A 24,118-nucleotide genomic window follows, 5' to 3' on the forward strand; every position below is an offset into this window, starting at 1 on the left:
TGAACAAGCTGAAATGGACTTCAGTTGGATGCTCCACCACTCTGCAGAATTATATAAGCTCCTACTCACCTCGTTAGCCTTGTGTATAGAGAGGTTCCTGATGCATGCCATGGCTGCGGCTCTGGTCTCCCGCCGGGAATGTCGAATACTCCGATGTAAGGCAGGTAGTGCCTTATACTTCACTATCAGGCTCTGGTGGTCAACTGTAATACAATAACATGTCTACTGTACTGCCCAGTGAGTGGCTGACCTAGAAACAATGTACACAGTGCCTAGTAATAGTGGAAAATATTTGATATAAAAACACATGTACCTGCAAGGTGAGGCTGAGTATTCTGGGCCTATTTTTAGACATTTTTATAGCCAATATTTGCCTTTGCCCCAATACTCAAACATATGTTGTTACTCAATGTTGAAAAAAAAATCCAATCAGAAATGCTATTTTTTTTCTACTGAAGAAATTATTTTTGAAAAACAGTAGTTAATTGTTGTTGAAGTTATAAAATATGACAACAAAATGATTAAAAACAGTATTTGAGCATATTCAACTGAATTTTTTATTGAATTGTCCCATTTTTGTGAATATCAATGCCAAAATTCCCAAAACCTGGTAATACTCGGGTTATTCGGTTATTTACCAAAGTGAATCGCTTGATAGTCAATGCGACTTACAAAAAAAAAGATTACATTACTTCATTTGAATACATAATCATCAATTAACAAGAGACTTACTCTTTACAAGTTTTATTCATCATTTAAATAGTATATGCTTTAATAGTACCTTAAGCTACTCAAGGTCATTTATGATCAAAAACAGTTTGCGCCTTACCATCAGAAGCCAGGTTCCTCAGCACAAAACATGCCTGGCACTTCACCTATAGTTATAAAATCTAAATTATGAGATATGAACACCTTTTGCTAATACCATAGTAAATATGACTTAAACAAAACGTTGTTGACATCTAGTATATTCGTGCCAATAAACCAATGTTATTTTTCAGTTTAAAAATGTACTTTCAACAAAGCACACCAATAATCTGTTAATAATAAATAGAAATGCCATAGATTACAAAAGTAACAATAAAGATCTAAGCAGCGGTGTGAAAATATCAGGATATGAACTTTAAAATATTTTCTTTTAATCTTTTACAACACCAAGTCTGTAACAACAATAGAATATTGTTTCCATGGTAACACCTACCCTTTCAGACTTTGTGCCCAGCAACCTGATCATGAGTTGTATGACATCATGGTAACCAACGGCGACCATCATGGTGCGGTGTTTCTCCCCAATGGCAAGGTTATTTAGGGCTGCACAGCAGTAATACTGGAGGTCGTGGTCATCCGTCCTCTCCAGGACTTCGATCAGGATTGGTATGGCGCCGTCTATGACTAGATCATTTCTGTTTGGCTCTAGAGAATTTTTCATAGGTTACAAATTCAGCTAATTTTAAATACCGGGTACATATATATTTAATCACTTAAACACTATACAACCCCTCTTTATACCTTGTTCTCTCTCTTAGCAATTTATTGTTAAAACAACATCAATTTACCAAAACGTCAATGCATTTAGCAAATTTGTCTTGAAGTTACTTTAAAAGAATACCTTTAATTCTCACTAAATATCATGAGATTAGAGAAGACATCAAAAACTTTAAAAGCTATTAAGAGAATACATATTTTTTTGGAATGACCCTCCTATAGTACATATATCATTATGGAAATCAGGATAGATTTTGAGCTACTTTGAAACTATGAATGTTGAAGGTTATCGATATTGTCATAATTATATAAAGTCATATTAATGATAGCTTGTATCTTTTTTTTTTGGTAAATTTAATTTCATATGGAGTATTTATAACCAAGAGACCTTGAAAATTCAAGTTACCCCAAAAGCTAAATATAGCCATAGGCTGCCTTCAAAATCCAAACAACTCTACTACTACTTCCCATGAGCATACCAATGTGGGTGAGATTGAGGACAGCTCCCGCAGCGTTCCGCTGAACACGGAGGTCGGGAGATCGCAACAGGATTAACAAAGGAGGTATGCCATTCTCTGTTGATACCTGCCTCTTGGCAGTCTCTAAAAGAAAATATTAATACTAGTATAACATAGTGAAAAGGTTGTATGGAAAATGTAGCCACACAGATGATTAATATACAATTACACTATTTGGCTGTCAGGCACCAGAAACAATGATAAGATTTTATGTTGATACCTTAGTTGTGTCTGCTTAAATAAAAGATGTGCTTCACAAACAGTGTCCTAGGATGGTATTTATATCAACTAAAGTTAATCTTATGGTCATACATCATTGACTTGCTCTATTGGTCAGTTATTAATAACAAGTAATCTGATTAGCTATATTGTTCTTTGATCAAATTAGGACCAATATTGAATACCAGTACTGAAATTATTGATGATGGATACCAAATATTTAATCCTATGCCAAACATAGTGTTATAAAAACAAAGTGAACAGCAAAACTGTAGGACAACCATGTACGTTAAATCTTTCCACAGTTCTATATTTAAGGTATTCACAGAATTGGTAAAGAGTTCAAACAAAAATTGATTAAGGACACTTTATCCGAGAAACGAATTGCTTTCACCGAATGGTGTTTTTCCTGTATCTATTATTTATTAGCAAGAGAGGAGACAACTTTCCATTCAGGAAACATTTGGTTCTGTATTGATCATCAGCATAGGATTTCAGTCGTAACTTCTATAGTCTTAAATCTGTATAAAGCCACAAATGGCAACACATTGATTCCTTTTTATTTTCTCAAAGTTCAATTCACTAAGTTATGTAGCAAAATAATGAAAATATGACACTAATAAAATTTTAATTTACGTCTAAAATCGACTAAGATCCTTTATTGGAATGACCCCCATGGCTCTTGCATTTATAATCAACATAACCTACAAATCCATTGAAAAGTATGGTATTAACTTTTCATTCAGTTCTCTTAATGGTACCTTATTGTTTTGGGGTAGATTACATACCAGTATTAACAAGAGCTGTCACAGAGATAGCGCGCTCGACTATTCCGCCGCTTTTCGATGTAAGGATTGAAAAGTTTTGGCGAAATATGCATGGATCACTGTTAGATTAGATTTCAATGCAATACATGATGTACTGAGATATTAACATAAATGTGGTTACATGGAACATTTTAATCAGAATTTTAAGTGTAATAATAAAGGGCCATTATTTGCAAAAAAAAGTTATCTAACTTGGTTATTCAATTAGATTGGGTGGTTGAATACCATTGTATAAAGTCTCAATGCAATACATCAAGTAGTTGCTGAGATATTATCCTACGTGTGCTAACATGCAAGACTTTAACCAGAATTTCAAAGTCGCATAATAAAGGGGCAAAAATTATATAATATGAAAGAAAGAGTTATCTTACTTGATTAAATAAGAAGGTTAAATGGTTGGGAGCCTGTGTGTAAGGTTTCAATGCAATACATGATGTATTCGCTGAGGTATTGCCTTAAAAGGTAACATGCAAAACCTTAACCAGAATTTCTATGTCGAATAAAAAAGGGGCCATTATTTGAATTTAATGCAAACTAGAGTTATCTTACTTGGTTATTTAAGTATATTGGATGGTTGAGTACCATTGTATAAAGTCTAAATGCAATACATCCAGTAATTGCTGAGATATTAACCTATGTGTGATTACATGCAAAACCTTAACCAGAATTTCTAAGTCAAATAATAAAGGCCCATAATTTGCATTATATTAAAAAAAAGTGTTACCTTACTTTATTAATTTAGTAGATTATAGAGTTGGGAATACATATCTAAAGTTTCAATGCAATACATGATATATTTGATGAGATATTGACTTAAATGTGGTAACATGCAAAACCTTAACCAGAATTTTTAAGTCGAATAATAAAGGGCAATTATTTTGCATTAAATGCAAACTAGAGTTATCTTACTTGGTTATTTAAGTAGGATGGATGGTTGAGTACTATTGTATCGAGTCTCAATGCAATACCTCAAGTAGTTGCTGAGATATTAACCTATGTGTGCTTGCACTCAAAACCTTAACCAGAATTTCTAAGTTGAATAATAAAGGCCAATTATTGGCAGTAAATGCAAACTAGAGTTATCTAACTTGGTTAATTAAGTAGGTTGGATGGTTGAGTACCATTGTATCAAGTCTTAATGCAATACCTCAAGTACCGGGTAGTTGCTGAGATATTAACCTATGTGTGCTTGCACGCAAAACCTTAACCATAATTTCTAAGTCAAATAATAAAGGCCTATTTTTGGCAGTAAATGCAAACTAGAGTTATCTAACTTGGTTAATTAAGTGTATTGGATGGTTGAGTACCATTGTATAAAGTCTCAATGCAATACCTTAAGTAGTTGCTGTGATATTAACCTATGTGTGCTTGCACGCAAAACCTTAACCAAGGGGTGACGCCGACGCAGACGCTGACGCTTGGGTGAGTAATATAGCTCTCCTTATTCTTCGAATAGTCGAGCTAAAAATGGTTGATTGGTTAATTGAAAATATAAGATAAATATTGACCAATCAATAAGAACTTTGGCTAATATTTATTTAAACCAATGAGCTGAGGAGTTGTATTCATACCTGTTGTAGCCAGGGATGTAAGGCAGCCACAGGCATTACATTGGACTTCAACATTGTCACTGTACAGTAGAGGTATGATGTGCTTCAGTGCTCCAGTATCCACCAGGGTGACTCTGTTAGTGGCTGGAATGTTAGCACAATATTGCAGTGTTTCTTCTCAGACATCTTTGTCAAATCCTATTCTATTTTCATTAAGTGCAAACAGTGAAAGGAAGGACTGTGTGTTCTAGTTTTAAATGTTCAATGTTTGTTTATCTATATTTCCAAAGTTTAATGGCTCGTTCATCTAGCTGCCTGAAGGTGAAAATCAAATATCTCTAGAAGCTGTAACATTACACATAGATGACCACTTACATCTGTTTCATAATGCACATTCCCCTAGTTATAAAAAACTGGTGACACTTTCCAGGGACATATATATAGTGTGCCTTTATTGATCAATGTTGCGACATGTGTGGGGTAATAATAGGTTAAACTCCTATTGAACTGGTGTTCCAGTGATCTCATATTGCATTGACTGTTCCAAGGCGGTACTTTATTGATAAAGCTATTTTGTTGCCTGCATGGTCCATTGTCTTGTTTGTATGTATGTGTATTTTATGTTTGTGTGTTTGGGGTTTGTATGTTTGTATATTCGAATGTGTGTATGTTTGTATATTTGAATGTGTTTATGTTTGTATATTTGAATGTGTGTATGTTTGTATATTTGAATGTGTTTATGTTTGTATATTTGAATGTGTGTATGTTTGATTGTGTTTGTATGTTTGTACATGTGTATGTTTGTATGTTTGTGAGTGTGTATGTTTGTATATTTGAATGTGTTTATGTTTGTATATTTGAATGTGTGTATGTTTGATTGTGTTTGTATGTTTGTGCATGTGTATGTTTGTATGTTTGTGAGTGTGTATGTTCATACCCGGTAACAGAGAAAAACATTAGCTATGAATAGCTCTTAACCGACTAACAGTGTCGTTTAGCTTGTGCCTCTAAAGACGATTTACATTTGAATTTTTGACTACTGGACTTGCACCTGCAGTTTTCATTGTATTATTCTTATTCTTCCAAATTACATAAGAAAATTAACCCCAGAGTCCATGAAAGAAGACAGTCTGTAGTCTGTTTATAGACTCAGAAAAGCGCTGTTTAATGAACACAAAAATCTTATTTTCCCTATACCTTTTACAAAATATCTGGTAAATATTTTGTAGTAAAACTTAATAAAAATATAATTTGGCAAAGTTCTCTATCAATGCTCTGCATGAATAAAAAAGTTTCATTGAAATGAAGATTTGCAGTACAAGTCTCGAGTCTGAACTCAGACTTGAGACTGTTTGTATACAATGGCCAAGTTTTTGCCTCTGACTCATAAGGAAGATAATAAGGCAATATATGAAATAAACAATTCGTTACCAATGTCAAGGGCGAATGTTTGTCTTTTCTTAATACACACCTATGAGTGTACTTATTGATAAACCACAGGGAAATTATATAAATAAACATAAAATGATATGATTTCAATACGCCATTAACATATGTTCTCTTCTTAATTAACAAAGCTTCATTTTAATTGCACATGTTCCTGTATCATATGTTATATAAAATTAATATTGGTCGATAGCAGCTGCACAAGAAATTATATTGCTTTCAGTTACGTTATCTTCGATATGTTTACATAATTATGTATTCCTGATTGAGACAGTTGCATAATGCACCAGTGAATTGTAACCATGCCCCCTCCCCCCCATGTCCGGGGGTATAACGGGATAGCGGATGAAATTGGCCGTGTTTTTACCTTCCAAGTGGCCCAGCAGTGACGAGTGAATACGGTGGGTTTTTTTCGTGACAAATATAGCGGGGAATGGGCCTTACCTATGATGTCTCCGGGGTGGGGGGCATTTGGCAGGGAATTTACCAGCAGTTTGTCCCTGCAGGGTGGGGATTTTACCTGAGATTGGCTGGAATGAAAGTCAGTCACCGCTATTCCCCAGACCTGGGGGGTGGGGGGCGTGGTTACAGTTGAGTGGTGCATAAGCAGACCCAGTACACATGACAGTCCTACTGAAACATTCACCCTCAGTTGAACAAACCAAGGCATTCTTTACTTCTTAACATTGTAATGATGAAATTGACTTTACATACAAATGAAAGAAATATCTAATAGCCATATAATCCTCTGGCCCAAATTTCTCAAAACATCTGAATTCCCTTATAACAGGATTAAGCTAAGCTCACTATTTTTGTTTTGGTATAATTTGTGTTAAAATTTATTGACAGTTTATTTTGGACTTTTAAATAACATCATCTTTATAAAAGTCATGACAAACTAGTATTGATTTAGTACAATCAAGATTTAGTACAATCAAGATTTAGCTACATGTAATAAGCTACAGAAGCAATTTATGCTTAAGAAGTTTTGAGAAATTGGAGCCAGCACCATAAATAAAGTCATCTCATACAAAAATGAGCCGTGAAAACACAAAAACTGATCATGTAGTCAATAATTCTCAACAGTAAGTAGTTCCCTGAGCAGGATCAATGTAGCAATAATGGATTGTTAGTCATGATTAACATCTCTGTGGTTCTTGGCTTTGTTCCGTTAACTAGAGTTAATTACAAGATTACAGGAACATATACAGGCTTGAAGAGACTTCATTAGCTGCCATGTTGGATTTTATCAGAAACTTTAAGAACTACACAGTTCCACAAAGGTTTGACAAATGGCAAAACGTCAATGAAAATAAGTGTGGTTTTTCCAAAGGCTCTGAAATGGTGGCATTCGGTGAATCCTTTTCATATAACTTTTGGGGACAATTTTATTTTACAATTTAATTACTTTTGGACACTATTATTCAAAAATCACTTGTCTAAATCATAGTTAAAGAGTTTTTGGTAATAGATAATTTATGTCAATAATTGCTTTCTACATGTGTATGTGTTGTAACCACTTTCAATACTAATAGTTTGTTATGAATACCCAAGCTGTTATCTTCACTTCAGTGTCAAAATTATGGATATTTGTTATTTCCATACTTATTTCTGAAAATTGACTTGACAGTATGTCCAATAAATATTAAATAAATTTGATAATAATCAAAGGCTCTGTCAAACAAAGTGTCACATTGAGGTGAAGTAAAAAAGCAGCAGGGCGCCTGAAAAGGGCAGCAGAACTCTCCCCCTGGCTGTGTATGCCTAGCTAGAGCACTGCTACCATATACAACTCCAAATTCACCACAATGAGCAGAAATGGGTCCTATAATATATACAAGCAGCAAAACATTAAAATGACATGATCATTTTCTGTGACTGTAAATAATAAATAAAGAATAATGTTGCCCATAGTGTGACATGCTTTAAGATATTTTTTGCTTGTGACAGTTCACATTTAGAAGGTACCTGGTCCGTTGATGACAAAGTTGCTGATAGCAAGGGAGGCTGACTTTTGTACCTCCATATTGCTACTCTTCAACAGCGACACAAGCGGGCCGGCTAGTGCAGGTGATATAGGCACCTTCACTGAAACAGATAACACATTGAAAATAGTTTGTTTGTTTGTTAACATACAGGGCTAGCTAGCTTTAAATACAGAGAAAATATTTATCATCACCAAATTCTCTCTAAATGATATTTGTCATTTGATCGGTCATTATGCTATGTGTCTACTATTATTTACTAAGTATAAAAGACCTTGAAATTCAGTCAGCGTCATAAAGCAATGCAACAATTTTATATCAGCGTTCAATGAAAGTCTTGGTTTTACGCCCTAAATGTAAACAAGTAATGGCTAGTGTTTATTTTTTTGTTTTGTAAATGATGAAGTCTGCAGGCTTGGTGCAGCAAATGCATCTTTACTAGTTTATGTGCATGTAAATCACTTAATAAAACCAATAAATTACCAAATGAGAATTTGGCAGCTGTTTTCATTACTATTAAAATAGAAATTTAGTTGTTGTAATCTGCTTAATGGATTTTTGGCTGTCTTAAAGTTCTTCTAAATGATTAAATGTGAATTGGTCAGGCTATCCCATTGAAGCAGACATTGATAAGACTGAAAACTAAACTTTATTTGTATTAAGTATATTGGTTTCAGCTCTGACAAAACCCAATATTGGGCAATTTCTATTCTCTGAGCTAACAGCTAATAGTTCCATCAAGATTATGTCAATATTAGCCAAGTACAGCTTCATATATGCATGTATGTCAGTGACTCTGTGTAATATTCGCCACAACATTTCTAATGAAATTTTGCCTGCCTGGCATTCCCAATTCTTCTGGAATTAATTTCCCCTGTCTGTTTTGTTTTTGTTTTAATCTCGATCAATAATGCCACAGTAGAAACATATACTGCTCTTGTTAAAATGTTGGTTTGTCAGCGTTGACTGATACAAGTATTATGGAAACAATAGAATAGCTATAAAACTTGAATGAAGATCTTCATTTTACAGGAACAAATGAACAAATCTTTGTCAAAATGCCTCTAGCACTAGCAGATCCAGGAGGGAGCGTACCAGTTGTGCGCCCCCCCCCCCCTCCCCCTACAACTGTCTTATTGTACATTTATTTCAATATAGTGTTAAAAAAAGAAATAAAATTAATCCAAAATGCACCCTTTAGGACAAGAATTTGTTAACATTTTCTTTCCGAGTGACCCCAAACCCCACTCCGAACACTTAAAATCAAATAAATTTCAGTTCAGGGAGAGACGCAAGTCAAAAGGTTATGTCCCTAAGTTACGCCCCCCTCTAATGTCAAATCCTGGAACCGTCTCTGCATTATTAAAATTTGTTCAATACACATATATTATCTAGCTTATAAAGTGGTTGCCAGTAGTGTACATATTTATGCTTGGTTTAATCAAATAATATCATTACTTTTTGTTATCCAATCCCATGTTTAAGAGAAAATAAATGGTTGTGATTAATTTATTCATGGTTTTGCTGAGTATATGAAATTAATAGCGGGTTTCCTGCCCTTACAGAGCCGGAGAGGAAGTAAAATTAATGTTTGTTTTATTTATATTTGCACAGTCAAGGTTCCGCAGTTTATTTGAGACTAGAAGGGAAATAAAGAGTTTCTCTGAAATGGTTGAAAATGTCTGGTAAGTATAGGTTTTGCCAGACGGAATTATTTATTTATTTCAAATTTAGATAAAATGTATAGATTTAAAAGACAACAAAGTTGGATGGCATTATGATGATAATAAATTGCATAGAAATGAAATTGTTGTAAGCAAGTAAGATAGAGGCACAAAATTGGAGGGTGGTTTACAAATGTGAAATAAAATTGAAAAACTTCTCTGAAAAGCTTAATTTGCTATGAACCCAAAATTTATTTTCAGCCTTCTTTAACAGCATGCATGTCAGAAAATGCCACTTCTGTATATAACCAATTAAAAAATATGCCAATATATACACCGGGTATGTCTGTGGCTCTTGGTGAACACATACTTTCTCTACACCAAAATGGTATTTAAAGGTAACAATTTCATACATATATATATGGCCACTTTTGAAACGAAACACTGCGGCATGAAATTCCATAAAAAAAACCCGAGGCTAATCAATGTTGCTCCGGATGAATACCTTAATGATATTAACTCATAGTTCATGACATGACTGTGTACCTGCCAGAAATAGATGCCGAGTTTTGGAGCACCATTGTCATCAGCTAACAACATTATTTTACAGTAGCTAATAACAATGAAATAAATTACTGGTAAACTTGAAGACCTACCTACTTTTATCAGAAACATAGATTAGCCAGACAGACTTCTGCACCTCTGCTTTATTGGAGTGTTTGTGAGGTGAGTGAGGTCATTATGTTAAGCCATTAGTATTGTCAGATGTAATCATTCAATGTTGAGACAAAATATGATAAAAAACAAAACGTCACTCACTTTTTTCACTGATTTCCCTGTAACATAGTGCAGCAGACTTCTGCAGTTCCAGGTTATCAGAGTAAGTGAGAATGCCAAGGGCCCGCACATGGTTTTCATCCAGAACTGGGTTCACTGTCTCCTCTGCAATAGTGTATTATATAATAAACAGTGGAGCCAGAGTACAAAAACATGTAGCTATTAATTTCAACTGATCATTAATTTTCTAATTTCTCGGGAGTTACTACTAAAATTAAATCCTTGTTTGCCATTTTTGAGTGATATTGAATTACATGATTGTCTGAGGAGATCCACTATAGCCCTCTTAGGGAGGGCATAATACCTGAGGTATTTTACAAATATAGAAGACAGAGCCGGGGCACTAAAGTACAGAAGGGCCTGCTTGCCAAATGACAATGAAACAGTGGAGTAAATAGCCCCATCGGGAAACTAAGGGATTCCCCTTCAGTCGATCGAGAAACAAAGGGATACCCCTTCAGTTGATTGAGAAACAAAGGGATTCCCTTTCAGTTGATCGACAAACAAAGGGATTCCCCTTCAGTTGATCGTGAAACAAAGGGATTCCCCTTCAGTTGATCAGGAAACAAAGGGATTCCCCTTCAGTTGATCAGGAAACAAAGGGATTCCCCTTCAGTTGATCGAGAAACAAAGGGATTCCCCTTCAGTCGATCGAGAAACAAAGGTATTCCCCTTCAGTTGATCAGGAAACAAAGGGATTCCCCTTCAGTTGATCAGGAAACAAAGGGATTCTTATTAAGTCGATCGGGAAACAAAGGGATTCCCCTTCAGTTGATCAGGAAACAAAGGGATTCCCATTAAGTTGATCGGGAAACAAAGGGATTCCCCTTCAGTTGATCTGGAAACAAAGGGATTCCCATTAAGTCGATCGGGAAACAAAGGGATTCCCCTTCAGTTGGTCTGGAAACAAAGGGATTCCCATTAAGTCGATCGTGAAACAAAGGGATTCCCCTTCAGTTGATCAGGAAACAAAGGGATTCCCCTTCAGTTGATCAGGAAACAAAGGGATTCCCCTTCAGTTGATCGAGAAACAAAGGGATTCCCCTTCAGTCGATCGAGAAACAAAGGGATTCCCCTTCAGTTGATCAGGAAACAAAGGGATTCCCCTTCAGTTGATCAGGAAACAAAGGGATTCCCATTAAGTCGATCGGGAAACAAAGGGATTCCCCTTCAGTTGATCAGGAAACAAAGGGATTCCCATTAAGTCGATCGGGAAACAAAGGGATTCCCCTTCAGTTGATCAGGAAACAAAGGGATTCCCATTAAGTCGATCGGGAAACAAAGGGATTCCCCTTCAGTTGATCTGGAAACAAAGGGATTCCCATTAAGTTGATCGGGAAACAAAGGGATTCCCCTTCAGTCGATCTGGAAACAAAGGGATTCCCATTAAGTCGATCGGGAAACAAAGGGATTCCCCTTCAGTCGATCTGGAAACAAAGGGATTCCCATTAAGTCGATCGGGAAACAAAGGGATTCCCCTTCAGTTGATCTGGAAACAAATGGATTCCCCTTCAGTTGATCGGGAAACAAATGGATTCCCCTTCAGTTGATCGGAAAACAAAGGGATTCCCCTTTAGTTGATCTGGAAACAAAGGGATTCCCCTTCAGTGGATCGGGAAACAAAGGGATTCCCCTTTAGTTGATCTGGAAACAAAGGGATTCCCCTTAAGTTGATCTGGAAACAAAAGGATTCCCCTTCAGTCGGGAAACACAAAGGGATTCCCCTTCAGTCGGGAAACACAAAGGGATTCCCCTTCAGTTGGTCGGAAAACAAAGGGATTCCCTGTCAGTGCTTTACAATCCGTAGTTTATTTTAATTTTTTTACCGGATTGGGAAACAAAACTCCTACTTTTTTTATATACTTCAGAAAATTACCTTGTGCAAACCAACATTTAAAGGCAGAAGAAATTCTAAAAGCAATACAAGGTACCGGTAATACTTCTGGGGGGCCTCTGATAGATTCAGAAATAGTTTGATGAAACAAAATTAGTGTTATCATCATGTTATCCTTCAGTTGGTTTTGAAAAAAATCAAAAATTGGGAAAGATGAGAAAAATCCATGGAGGGAAACAAGAAGTAAGGGTAACGAGTGGAATGTACTGTACATTACTTCTGTACTCATACAACCACCTTCAAAAAATAAATAAAAATTATACCAGTTTACTGTAACGAAAATTACTTTTCTTGAATATTAGAGGCAGTTTTTACTTAATAACATTACAAGAAACCCACCATCCTCCAAGTACAGTAACAAGTTCTGTACAGCCTGTCGCTCACTGTCCCGCAGTTCGGAGGTCAACTCTAAGTCACTGTTGAACACGCTGGACCTTCTACTTGACCCATTCCCATGGTAACAGCCACATGTAAGGCAGGACAGGCAGCACTCAAGGAGTCTCTTCAAGAAGTCAATTATGTCCTCCAAGGGGTCGGGCTTTGGGCGTTCAACTTTGATCTCAAACTGCTCCATCATGGACGTGGACTGTGAAAGAATGATCATAGATGCATGAAAATAAAGCTATATATAGCTACTACACATGAGGTTTTGCCTGGAAAAGGGAGGTAATCACGAAAATAATTTCAGGTATCCCATTTAGCTACATAGTATACCGGTAACTTATTTACAATTTGGCCTTCAACCCCCCTCAACAACAGCGATGCAAATGAAACCCACGCACATACACATCTACATAAACAGAAAAATAAAGATATCAAACTATATTATCATTATCTTTAACAAACTCTATTAATGATCATGCATAAAAATTGCATAAGTGTCTTCATTTTCATACACATAAATTACAAAAGTGAGAGAACATATTTGTTCAGAACTCGACAATCTTGCCAATATGCTGTCATAAAAGTACCAATCAAATTAAGTTAAAAGTGGTTCTTTGACTTCCAAAGGGAGGAGAAAACTGCTTGCAATGTGTCCTTGGTTTGCAGGGGTGGGAACATTTATCTGAAATGGTTTTTTCACTTTTAAAAGGAGGTAAGAACTACTTGCAATGTTTCCTTGGTTTGCAAGGGAGGTAACATTTATTTGAAATGGTTCTTTCACTTGTAAAGGGAGGTTATGACTTCTTTTAAAGTGTCATTGCCTCTCATTGGGAGATAACAGCTGTTTTAAAATGTGTCTTTGACTTTAAAAAGGAGATAAAGGTTGCATGTAATGTGTCCTTTGCTTGCAAGTAGATTTCTTAAAAAACAATAATTCAACCATTTAAAATAAGTCTACTTTTCAGTAACAATCCTGTTGTTTTTTTATATTAAAAACACATATGTATTAACAAAAAACAGCATTTGATGAATAAGTAAACTTTGAAACCATTCCTCAGGTGATGCTCTTCATAGCATATGACATATATACTTGAATTTAAGCTTTTTTTTTTACAAAATTTACAAGAACATCACTGGAAGCGATGGATGCTCCCCATACGCCCATTTTCTATTAAAAGGCATAAATTGAAATACAATGTGCTGGTAGCATGTGAAAGGTTGTAGCATTATTTTACAAAAGTTGGAAAAATGCATATCTGTATATCAGTAACATGGAAAGATATTGGCCAGGTTCGAAATTAGATCTAAAAATAATTCTCAAGCGTTGAAAAAGCAGCACTTGAAATTCACAACTATCAGTAGTAGAGGAAAGTATCGTGAATATGGATTTTTAAACAAATTCATAATGTCATTGCCATCTATATACACTTTTACAAACACCAAGTTTCATTTACAAGCATCTGTTATGGTAAAGATCAAGTTAAGGGGAGATAACTAAATAAATATGCAGGGTCAAATTATTATTCTTTAATACTATATTTGCTTTCATTGCCATTTATTTCTATACCAAGTTTCATCTGAATCCCTCAAGTACATTTTAAGAATTGACCAAGACAATTAAGCAACCATGAATTTTCAATCCCTTTATCTAAAACTATGAGGTTATGGGTATAGGGAAGATAACTAAAACATATGCAAGGCAGTATTATGGTTCTTATGCACTGCGCTTCCTCTAATTGCCATCTATCTATCTTTTTAGTTTCATTTCAATCCCTTATGAGTTTTTCAACATTTAGCACCAATTACCAAAAAAAATGTCATGGGGAATTAACTTGATAAAAATGCATGACAGGATTATGGCTCTTGTGCACTGCACTTCCTCTCATTGCCATCTACCTACAGTATATACCCAGTTTTATTTCAATCCGATCAGTAGTTTTGAATTTATTCTCCGGACAGGCTGTGACAGTGTGTCGGACAGGTTGACCGACGGACGGACAAAGCTGCGACTATATGCTTTTCCTTCAGAGAGCATAAAAATATTTAATTTTGGTGTAAGATGAAAAATTATTTTACCTGAGATCGCAAAAATTTATATTTCATTTGCTTCAAATACTCCTGAACATAATACTTTCAGTGATTTGTAACTCGGTGAAATATGTTCTAAATGCAATGACATTTAACAAGTATCATTTACATCTTACATAATGGTCTACTAGTCAAGAAGAGCATCTTATCCTCACTGCTTTTAGAGTTAATCTTTTAATTACATTTATTTAAATTTCAATTTGTATTCACTTAATTGACAATAAATCAAAACATTATAAACTCCAAAGCTGAACATTTTGCATCAAACTAATATTATTTGTTCAATAACAAGAAAATATTTCTTACCAGTTTTTGTTCTTTAAAAGACTCCATTTCACAGTATTATAAATAAAATATATAAGCTCTCAGTTAAAGCAACACTTTATGTTCAATGTCTGATAAAAGCTTCCTTCATCCCAGAGCAAAGTTTGATGAAAAATTCATGGACTCTGTAACATCTTCACTAGGCACATGTTAAAGTGTTATTCAGATATCTAAGCCAGTTCCCTTCCAGTGTTTATTGATCTTGTACACTAAACAAAGACAGTCGATTCCTTGCCCAATTGTGAATGATCCTGCAACATGTGGGTATTGAAAGAAAAGGCATACAAGCCTTTAAGCTGTCATCCGTGAAAATAAGTCAAACATTAGTTTTGGTGCATTTAAAATTTATGTAATGGTTATTGTTTATTGTTTCACTTTATTCAACCATAAATTTGATATTAGCCTGGCACAGCCCAGCTGCCTGTCAATTGTGTAGAAAAGCACACAAATAATTTAAGTAGTGATTGCCCAAATGCTTCTTAGTCTGGGTGCACATATTTTTTGTTCAGACCAGGCGCGTAGCGGACTGTACACACATACACAGTTGTTTAATGAAATTTTGACAGGTCAAAGTTTTTGTCATGCTAAAAAACCTGAATTTGAAATAAAAAGTGAAAGGGGGTAATGGTGGAAGGGGTTAATATGCTGTCCATCATCGATCTGTGTAATGGCACATTGGCCCTAGCTACGCGCCTACAGACTAAGTACATGTAAGACTAGTATTGCAAAATTGAACACCAAGCACTTTCAATAATCAAATTCCAGGGAGTAGTTTGACTTATTATTTGAAAATAATCGAAACAGTATAATAATTCTGTTTAAACAAAAGTCTCTAAATAAAACAAGGGAAAGACAAGAAAAAAAGTAAAATCATGACTCAAAGTCATATTATAATATAATACATAAAGGCACTCTCACATGACTTAACTTTATGTGGGGTCACGAGACAACCCAGACAGTAGACTATTGTACCCACATCAATGATTCTTAAATTTATGTTTTGCATTTTATTAAATATGAAGTGAATATATAGAAACAAATATTTTTTATATCTTATTTAAAATGAATAAATTTACAGAAAAATTATGCTGTACATTCAATGGACCTGCAGAGTACCATAAATGTCCTATTAAACGTGCATACGTTAATAGACGGGTGTCTTATTATAGGGTCTATTCTTCAATAATGCAACATGATCAAGGCTAACCTAAACTCTAAACTTTAGAAAAAGAAGTTTGTTATGATGAAATCCAGCCATCAACGTAGAAAAAGGGCACCTGCTTAATCTACAGCCATCCTGCATATCAGTAATTCCATTCCGTATCATACACAATTGAAGGTGCAAAGGATATAAGTCACATGATAATCAATAGGTTATGTGATATGCTGTCAAGCAGAAAAAAGGTGACACTTATTCATATTGGTTTTACATTGCATCGATCTAATCTTAGATAAAGAATAAATAGTTCAAACTAAAATGTTTTGGTTATTTTTTCCACAATTATCTAATAAAAACCTATGTTTTTTTGGAAAATTTTCTTTCAGTTAATACAAAACAGCAATGTTCTAATTGAATGTGCTATCTAACCAATAAAAAATCATGATATTCCTACTTCATTTATTTAACAGGGATGTTGTCTGTGGATTGACACGGATCTAATGGCACCAGGGATCACCCCCTTTTAAAAAAGAGAAAGATTCATTATATTTATATTTTTTAACTAAAAACACATTCCTAAGATTGCTTCCACTTTGAAGCAACTTAGATAGCTCTCAAAAGGGTCCTAAAAAGCCAGTGCTTCACACTCTTAAAGAAATGGTTTAAGCCATATAGTTGCCAGGCCATTTACATCCCTCACTTATTTTCATTGTAAAATGAGAAAGTGGCAAAACTTTTTAACCTAGAGGGAACACTGACAATGTAAGAGATACTGATTGCTGATTGGTCATTTGCAGGCCTTTGAATCTACCTACGGTCTGGGTGCATGATGTGTGATTATGACAAGCATATAGTCAGTTATTCATAATTTTATACTGACTCTTTACACGACCAATAATCTAGTTTAGCAGATCTCATATGACCATTCAAAGGGACAAGGTACTGGATAATGAATACTGAGTTTAAAAAGTGTATAATAATGCAGTGTCGTGCAAAATTTGAAAATGTATATTGCAAACAAAAAGCATTACTTAGTTTATATTAGTAATAAGTATTATTCAGTAGTATTTATATACAACTGTGCCAAATTTACATAATGTAATAACAACATTTTTATTATGTAAAATTTTACAACATTTATATTATAATCCATTAATACAACATTTATATTATTAAACATAAATAATTTCTGAAACCTTACCATATTACAAACAGGTATGAATTATCGAATATTCATGTGCAAAGGAAGTTAAAAATATGTCCTACTTTTTCTGTCATAAGGTCTTTAATAGTTTTGTTGAATTTACATTCCTTGTATAATCTTACGTTTAGTTTCATGTTGGAAACCTCATAACTGAAATATGGGCATGAAACCTGAGAGGATGTCTGTTATAAAACTAACTGTGGTTGTTCAATAACAGAATTAGTAGTGTCAAGGAAGGAAGGTTTTTTTTTTTTTGTAAGGCTTTATGTAATGCACCAATCAATTGTAACCATGGCTCCTTCAGATCCGGGGGTATACCGGGGAAAGCTGGGAAAATGGGCTGTGTTTTTACCTTCCAGGTGGCCCCACAGTACCGGGTGAATGTGGTGGTTTTGTCTTCGCCCCCAAAATAGCAGGGAATCGGTCTTATTTAGGGTCCCTGGGGTGCGGGGGCATTTGGCGGGTATTTTACCAGCAGTTCGTCTCCGCAGGGCGGGGATTTTACCTGGGCTTAGCTAGACCTAAAGTCAAAGTCCCTGCTTTTCCCCGGACCTTGAGGGGCCGTGGTTACAATTGACTGGCGCATAAGAATGTTATTGTCTACATATTAAACAAGAGAGCCATGATGGCCCTTAATTGGTCACGTGAATAAAAAAGTTTGTCCATTGTTACCAATACACAACAAATATCTAGTTTTTATTCCCTTTATATATCTATGTAACTAAGGTGACGCTCATGACAGGGCCAATTTTGAACCAGGCTGTATAATTTCAACAATCTTGTTAGAGGAACAGCTTGATATTTGTTCTCATAACTGTCCACATGGTCAAAATTTGTAACAGTGTGCAGCTACCTCCCATAACACTACAGCCAAAACTCTACAAAAGTATACACATGGTCCGAATACTATTGTTGAAGCTTCAAAAATAAGAAAGTAGGTTAAAAGGTCACAACATTGATATTTGCTTTCAAAATCGTGCTCATGGGCGAAATATTTTTGCTGTAGCCTCCAAAAAAATTAGAAAGTAGGACATAAGAGGTGGATCCAGCTTTGACCCCAGAGACATTAATTGAACAGTCTTGGTAGATGACCAATATATGATGCTACATACAATTTTTTAAAGATCTGGGCCTAGCAATTTCACAAAAGAAGATTTTCAAAGATTTCCCTTTATAAGTCTACAGGAAACTTGATAACCTCGGGGCTGGTTAGTTTTGACCCAAAGGGCATAATTTGATGTTAACAAGCAATTCTGTACAGACAGAAACACGAACTGCAGACAATACACTCTCACTTTGGCCATTAGAAATGGAAATCAACCAAACTTCTTAAACTTACCGGACTCGATAAAGTTGTCTGGACACTAACAGACTTGATACAGTTGCCTGCACACTGATCATAATACAATACGAATTTTCAAAGTTTACCCTATCTCAAGTTTTTATAAATTGATTATAAAAGTATTAACATTAATTGTCTATAATTGTATAAAAGCAATAAAGTCAATCAATATAAGCAATTGTTGACACTTGAAGCTCACCTTGAGCATTTGGTGCTCAGGTGAGCTAAAAACACACTTACAAAAACCTATTTTTTACCAGACAGACTTTTTATGGCTTTATAAGTAATTATTGGTCACCTCAAAAAAGCAGGACCATAAAATAATGTCCTGCAGACCTATTCCAGCACACACACGATCACAAGATCAATGACCTTTTGAATTTTAAGCACAATCACTGTTTGAAACATCTATAATGTATATTGCCTTTTGCTGTTAAATATCATCCTACTGTAATACATACTGTAATACATAGCATAATATCATATGTAATGTACAGGACGAATGTTGATGTTAGGCATCAAAGACGCGGCGAAAGCATTTCCCTCATTCAGTATACAGTCTACATCAACAGCCGTTGAGGACATGTGGTTGTGTTCGTAACTAAAAAAAGCCAATAATGCAACCTAAGAGCCATAGCGGTACATTGCATGCCATTGTATGGAGAAAACAAACTATGCCCTTGGTAAAATGTCCTAAAACACCTCTTACAATAGTGAGTTTTCGCGTTTTCTATCCCCGCACAAAAATTGAGGAGGATGGTGAATCGTTGTGTCACGTGAAAAATATTGATACCCAATTGGCTCAATAAAGTCATGTGACAATATATACAATTGTTAACATTCCGAATAAACATGGACATAGCACAACTTTCTAGATCATAGTTACTCGGTCCTCTCCGGCATGCGTAAATTATTTAGACTGGTACCTTGCATTATCAGCGATAAAATTATTGGTGTCGGGTTGATTCGGCCGAGATATCATTTCGGACTGATCCTTTTCGGCCTACTTTTATTCATTAATGTTTGTTTTAAATCGTGTGAATTATGCTTTGAACTTTCATTTTATAAAACTTAAATTTAAATTGTGTTAATTTCGTTATTGCGACTTATATTTGTTAGTAAAATCGTTTGAATTAAGCTTTGTACTTCCATTTTATATCACTTAAATTTAAAATAGTCAATTAATGTCGTGTTAAGGCACTTATATTTGTTATCAAATGCATAATTTAAACTATTATTCACAATATGCCCGTAATTTCTCACATGCTTATTTACTACCACAGTGTGTATATAAATCGTTTTCACAGAAAGTAAATTTCTATAATAACGAACTCGTATGACCGACGACCAGTCAATAACAAAACCCAGAGAATAACTTTTTTTAATTTCCTGTTTTAAACATTAGGCTTATTCGTTTTATATGACGTTTTGGAAGTTTTACACGCATCGAAACGATTATTGATGACAAATTTTAAGTAAAGTTGAATAAGACTTGATATCATTAACAAAATTAATCTTCTTTTTTTTCATTACTAAAATTTATCGGTAAACACTTCCCCATTGACAATTGCAAACATGTATCCCTATAGATGCGGCCTCCAGGCCGCGTCTAATAATAGAGGGACAATATTTAACTGCAAAAAGGCAACATGCAAATTGTTTTCTTTTCCTTCAAATAGAAAGCTTAGAATGATACATCCAATATCATGAGTGTTTTTTTAGCTTTAAGGCTTTTTTTGTTAACAGGCCCCTTAATAATTGTGAAAAAGCGACAGAATGCCTAAAATTGAATTTACCATTTCCATTATATATTTAAAATATACAAGAAATAAAAAGACTACATTAAAATCTGTACAACTTTTACTTGTTTAGTGATTAAAATAAAACATCTAGTTTTAAAAGATTTTGTACTTTGAATACAATATTGTGAAAACTTTTCGATATTGTGAATGGATCCGAATTTTGAAAAAACAGTACGGTATTGGTTTTATATTTTGGAATGCAGCCGAATTTTACTCCACTTTTCAGTAAAAAACACGAGTACTATAGTTCAGTAAAAATAAAAAAGAAGTCATGTCCGTCTTGCTATCAGTTCTTGACATGTAAAGAAATCAGAGTCAATTTATAATCATCATACAAGTCAGACTGGTACCCTACATTATTTTATGAAGAGAAGAGAACAAGGATACCAGTCTACATACAAGTATAAGGCATTTCAAATGGGAGTGTGACAAATCAGCCCCTCACCAAATTGACCCTGCCATTTAGGCCCCTTAAAAATATTGACTCGAGACTTTATGGAGAAAAGAGAACAAAGATACCAGTCTATATTTGTACCCTTTATATACCATATTGCTAAAGTACATTTGTACCATGCCATATTTCTCATTATATAGACGTTAAGAAATTTGTAGTGGCAAATAGTCTATTATCTGGTGAATTGCAACATTTCAAACAATGGTGTCCGGTGTTGGAATTTGTGACACTTTACACACCTACAAGTTTATTCATCCACACTCATCTCATAAATAGAGCATGAGAATATATATATGTCAGTTTTACGAATTTGCCAAAAAAATGTATCAACTTTCGGTAAAATGTGAAAACTTATAATCACCAATAAAAAAATCACATAATAGGCCTAGGCAAAAACTGTTGCACATTTTTGGCAAATATTTTCACACACCACAGTAAACCATCAAATAACTAGACATCAGTTTGAAACATTTATTATCATTATTAATTACGATAACTATTTTTTATATAGTCCTAATTTAATTGTTTTTCTTCTCTCTAATATTTCTGCACGAAATTAGGAAACTTTTAAAAACACAATTTCCAATAAAGGCTTGTCATCATATGCAAGCATACACAATGAGTTTTATTAGTTTTATTAATGTAAAAAGACATATGACAGCTATGTAAATCATATATTGATAATACCATGTCAGACACCTGTTTATTTTATGATGCCGACAAATTCCAGAGGTGTTTTATAATGCCAACAAACATACAGAAGCATCTTTTATGGCCACAGAATGCATGCGACAGTCGTAAATATTTTACATATTTTGGTAATGTCAATGCCAACAGCTTTGATGATACCTCCTATCGTGTTAGTATCATATAATATCTTATAAATTTAAAATTAAAGGTAAATGATTTTTGGAAAGCTCACAGTTTGTGGATCGGCTGGCTGCATTAATTTATTATATATAGCTAGATATCAAAGAAAGAACTGGAAACTCACTTTGCAGAAATTAATATACAAATTAATATACATGAAACCATTTTATTGAATTTATAATATACTTGAATTGAGACTGAAAACTTATCAAAAAAATAATGACCATTTAATAACAGGATGTCTAGCAACTCAAGTCATCTTTAATTTCCTGTTTAAAAAATTAAGAACACTAATTCATTCACACGTCTTTGTACGTCTTGTTCACTCCCACAATGACAACAGTATGCCTGACAATAGATGCATTGATCAAAGACAATTTTTCTTTTTTCTATATCTAATTAACAGTTTTAATAAAATACACATTTATATAACATTATGTAATTAGGGGCCGAAATGTCTACAGGGTGGGTCAGATTTGGTAAGGGGCCAAAAAGGTCACCGTTTTAATCACTAAGGGGCCGATTTGCCTCTAAGTAGCCTTTAAAAATATTCCAATTTTGCCACATGACCTGACCTGGCCTACATGAATAACAGCACCTGAATAACATACATGCCATATCCCCCGGCGGGGGGAAAAATCCCCCGGAATTTCGATCCATCCCCCGGTCTCTACTTAGAAACAACTTACAACTCCACAAGGGTGAAAAGCCAAAAGGAAACTTTTACAACAAGTGATCAATTAATTTGTAGTAATTATCAAAGGCAAAGAAATATTACTAGTTTGGAAGGAAGAAATTAATAATATTTATTATATTCTCTTATTGTCTGAAAGTCATTAAGCTGATAGAATTAAGCACAATTTTTTAAAAGGAAAATTTAATTTAATTGTCTCGAAAACATATTTTTCCCATGACATATTTTGTTCTGCAAGTGCATTACAGTATGACATGACAGTGTATCATAAGAATATGATAAATCATGACATAAAATAATTCTGTATAATGAAAAAGTTAAGAGGTTTTCAAAGCAGACTATATGTGAATACATTTTTTTGTACTTGCGTCTAAAAATACTTTCGCCAACTTAGACCTGCTAAAAAAATCCCCCTGAATACAACCCAAATCCCCCTGAATTTTCAGCCTTTTGAACAAATCCCCCTGAATGGTCTTCAGAAAATATGGCATGTATGCTGAATAATCAATTTGGTTTCATGTTGATCAATGGAGTGACCCTTTCCATTTACAGGGTCAGAAGTCCTGTGTGGCCAAGATTTGGATAGACAGTCACTGTTGCACCTAAAACAATTTGATCAATGAAATGATTACAACCCAACAATTCATTTATGACATTCAGATAAAGCCTATATAATTAATGAGATGCAACAGTTTTATTACCACTGCCAGGGACTTTTTTATATGTCTACCAACACCAACATCCCAATATCACTGATCACCAGTATGCACCAGACAATTGTAACCATGCCGCCCCCCCCCCCTCCCAGGTCCGGCGAATAGCAGGGACTTTGACTTTGGGTCCAACCAATCCTTAGAGACAAAAAGATGGTAAATTCCCTGCCAAATGCCATTGCATCCCGGGGATATCCTAAGTAAGGCCTATTATAATGTACATATTAAAAGCATATGAGTGTATCTCGCAAGATCTTGTTTAACTCCGAGAAAAGTTACCGCTATCCCCTGAACACCCCAGATCTATTAAAGTAAACCTGGGAGGAAAAGTGCGCCCGGTGTGGGGATCGAACCCACGACCGCCGGAACACTAGCACGGCGCTCTAACCAACTGAGCTAACCGGGCGGCTGGTTCTTACCCACACACACTACACTCCTCCCCCCATTAACCTTTTTAGGCCGACGGAGGCACTCCTGCTGTTTACCGCTGCCACCAGTAAAGCAAACCTGGGAGGAAAAGTGCGCCCGGTGTGGGGCTCGAACCCACGACCGCCGGAACACTAGCACGGCGCTCTAACCAACTGAGCTAACCGGGCGGCTGGTTCTTACCCACACACACTACACTATGGGGGGAGGCCTGGTTACAACTGACTGGTGCA

The 24,118-nt window shown here is 35.0% G+C and overlaps 1 protein-coding gene and 2 non-coding genes across 4 annotated transcripts in view; all 3 read right to left on the reverse strand.

Moving 5' to 3' along the window:
• Nucleotides 1-24,118, reverse strand: part of LOC128206849 (uncharacterized) — a 33,718-nt gene that overhangs the window by 9,139 nt on the left and 461 nt on the right. Inside the window, exons 1-9 of one of the 2 annotated variants that reach the window (XM_052909545.1) lie at nucleotides 15,204-15,404; nucleotides 12,765-13,011; nucleotides 10,514-10,636; nucleotides 8,014-8,133; nucleotides 4,621-4,743; nucleotides 1,965-2,087; nucleotides 1,202-1,413; nucleotides 830-875; nucleotides 70-203 (exon numbers count right to left, since the gene is read on the reverse strand). In XM_052909545.1, the coding sequence (XP_052765505.1) occupies nucleotides 70-203; nucleotides 830-875; nucleotides 1,202-1,413; nucleotides 1,965-2,087; nucleotides 4,621-4,743; nucleotides 8,014-8,133; nucleotides 10,514-10,636; nucleotides 12,765-13,011; nucleotides 15,204-15,230 (1,155 nt within the window). In that variant the 5' untranslated portion in view covers nucleotides 15,231-15,404. Of the gene's footprint in view, nucleotides 1-69; nucleotides 204-829; nucleotides 876-1,201; nucleotides 1,414-1,964; nucleotides 2,088-4,620; nucleotides 4,744-8,013; nucleotides 8,134-10,513; nucleotides 10,637-12,764; nucleotides 13,012-15,203; nucleotides 15,405-24,118 lie in introns of those variants that run through there. The other variant, XM_052909544.1, reaches the window with a different exon arrangement.
• On the reverse strand, nucleotides 23,792-23,865 carry Trnat-agu (transfer RNA threonine (anticodon AGU)). The gene has a single exon. It is a non-coding gene; the product is annotated as a tRNA-Thr (tRNA).
• Trnat-agu (transfer RNA threonine (anticodon AGU)) lies at nucleotides 23,982-24,055 on the reverse strand. The gene has a single exon. It is a non-coding gene; the product is annotated as a tRNA-Thr (tRNA).

This window comes from Mya arenaria, chromosome 10 (genome assembly GCF_026914265.1).
Source record: "Mya arenaria isolate MELC-2E11 chromosome 10, ASM2691426v1".
NCBI lineage: Eukaryota > Metazoa > Mollusca > Bivalvia > Myida > Myidae > Mya > Mya arenaria.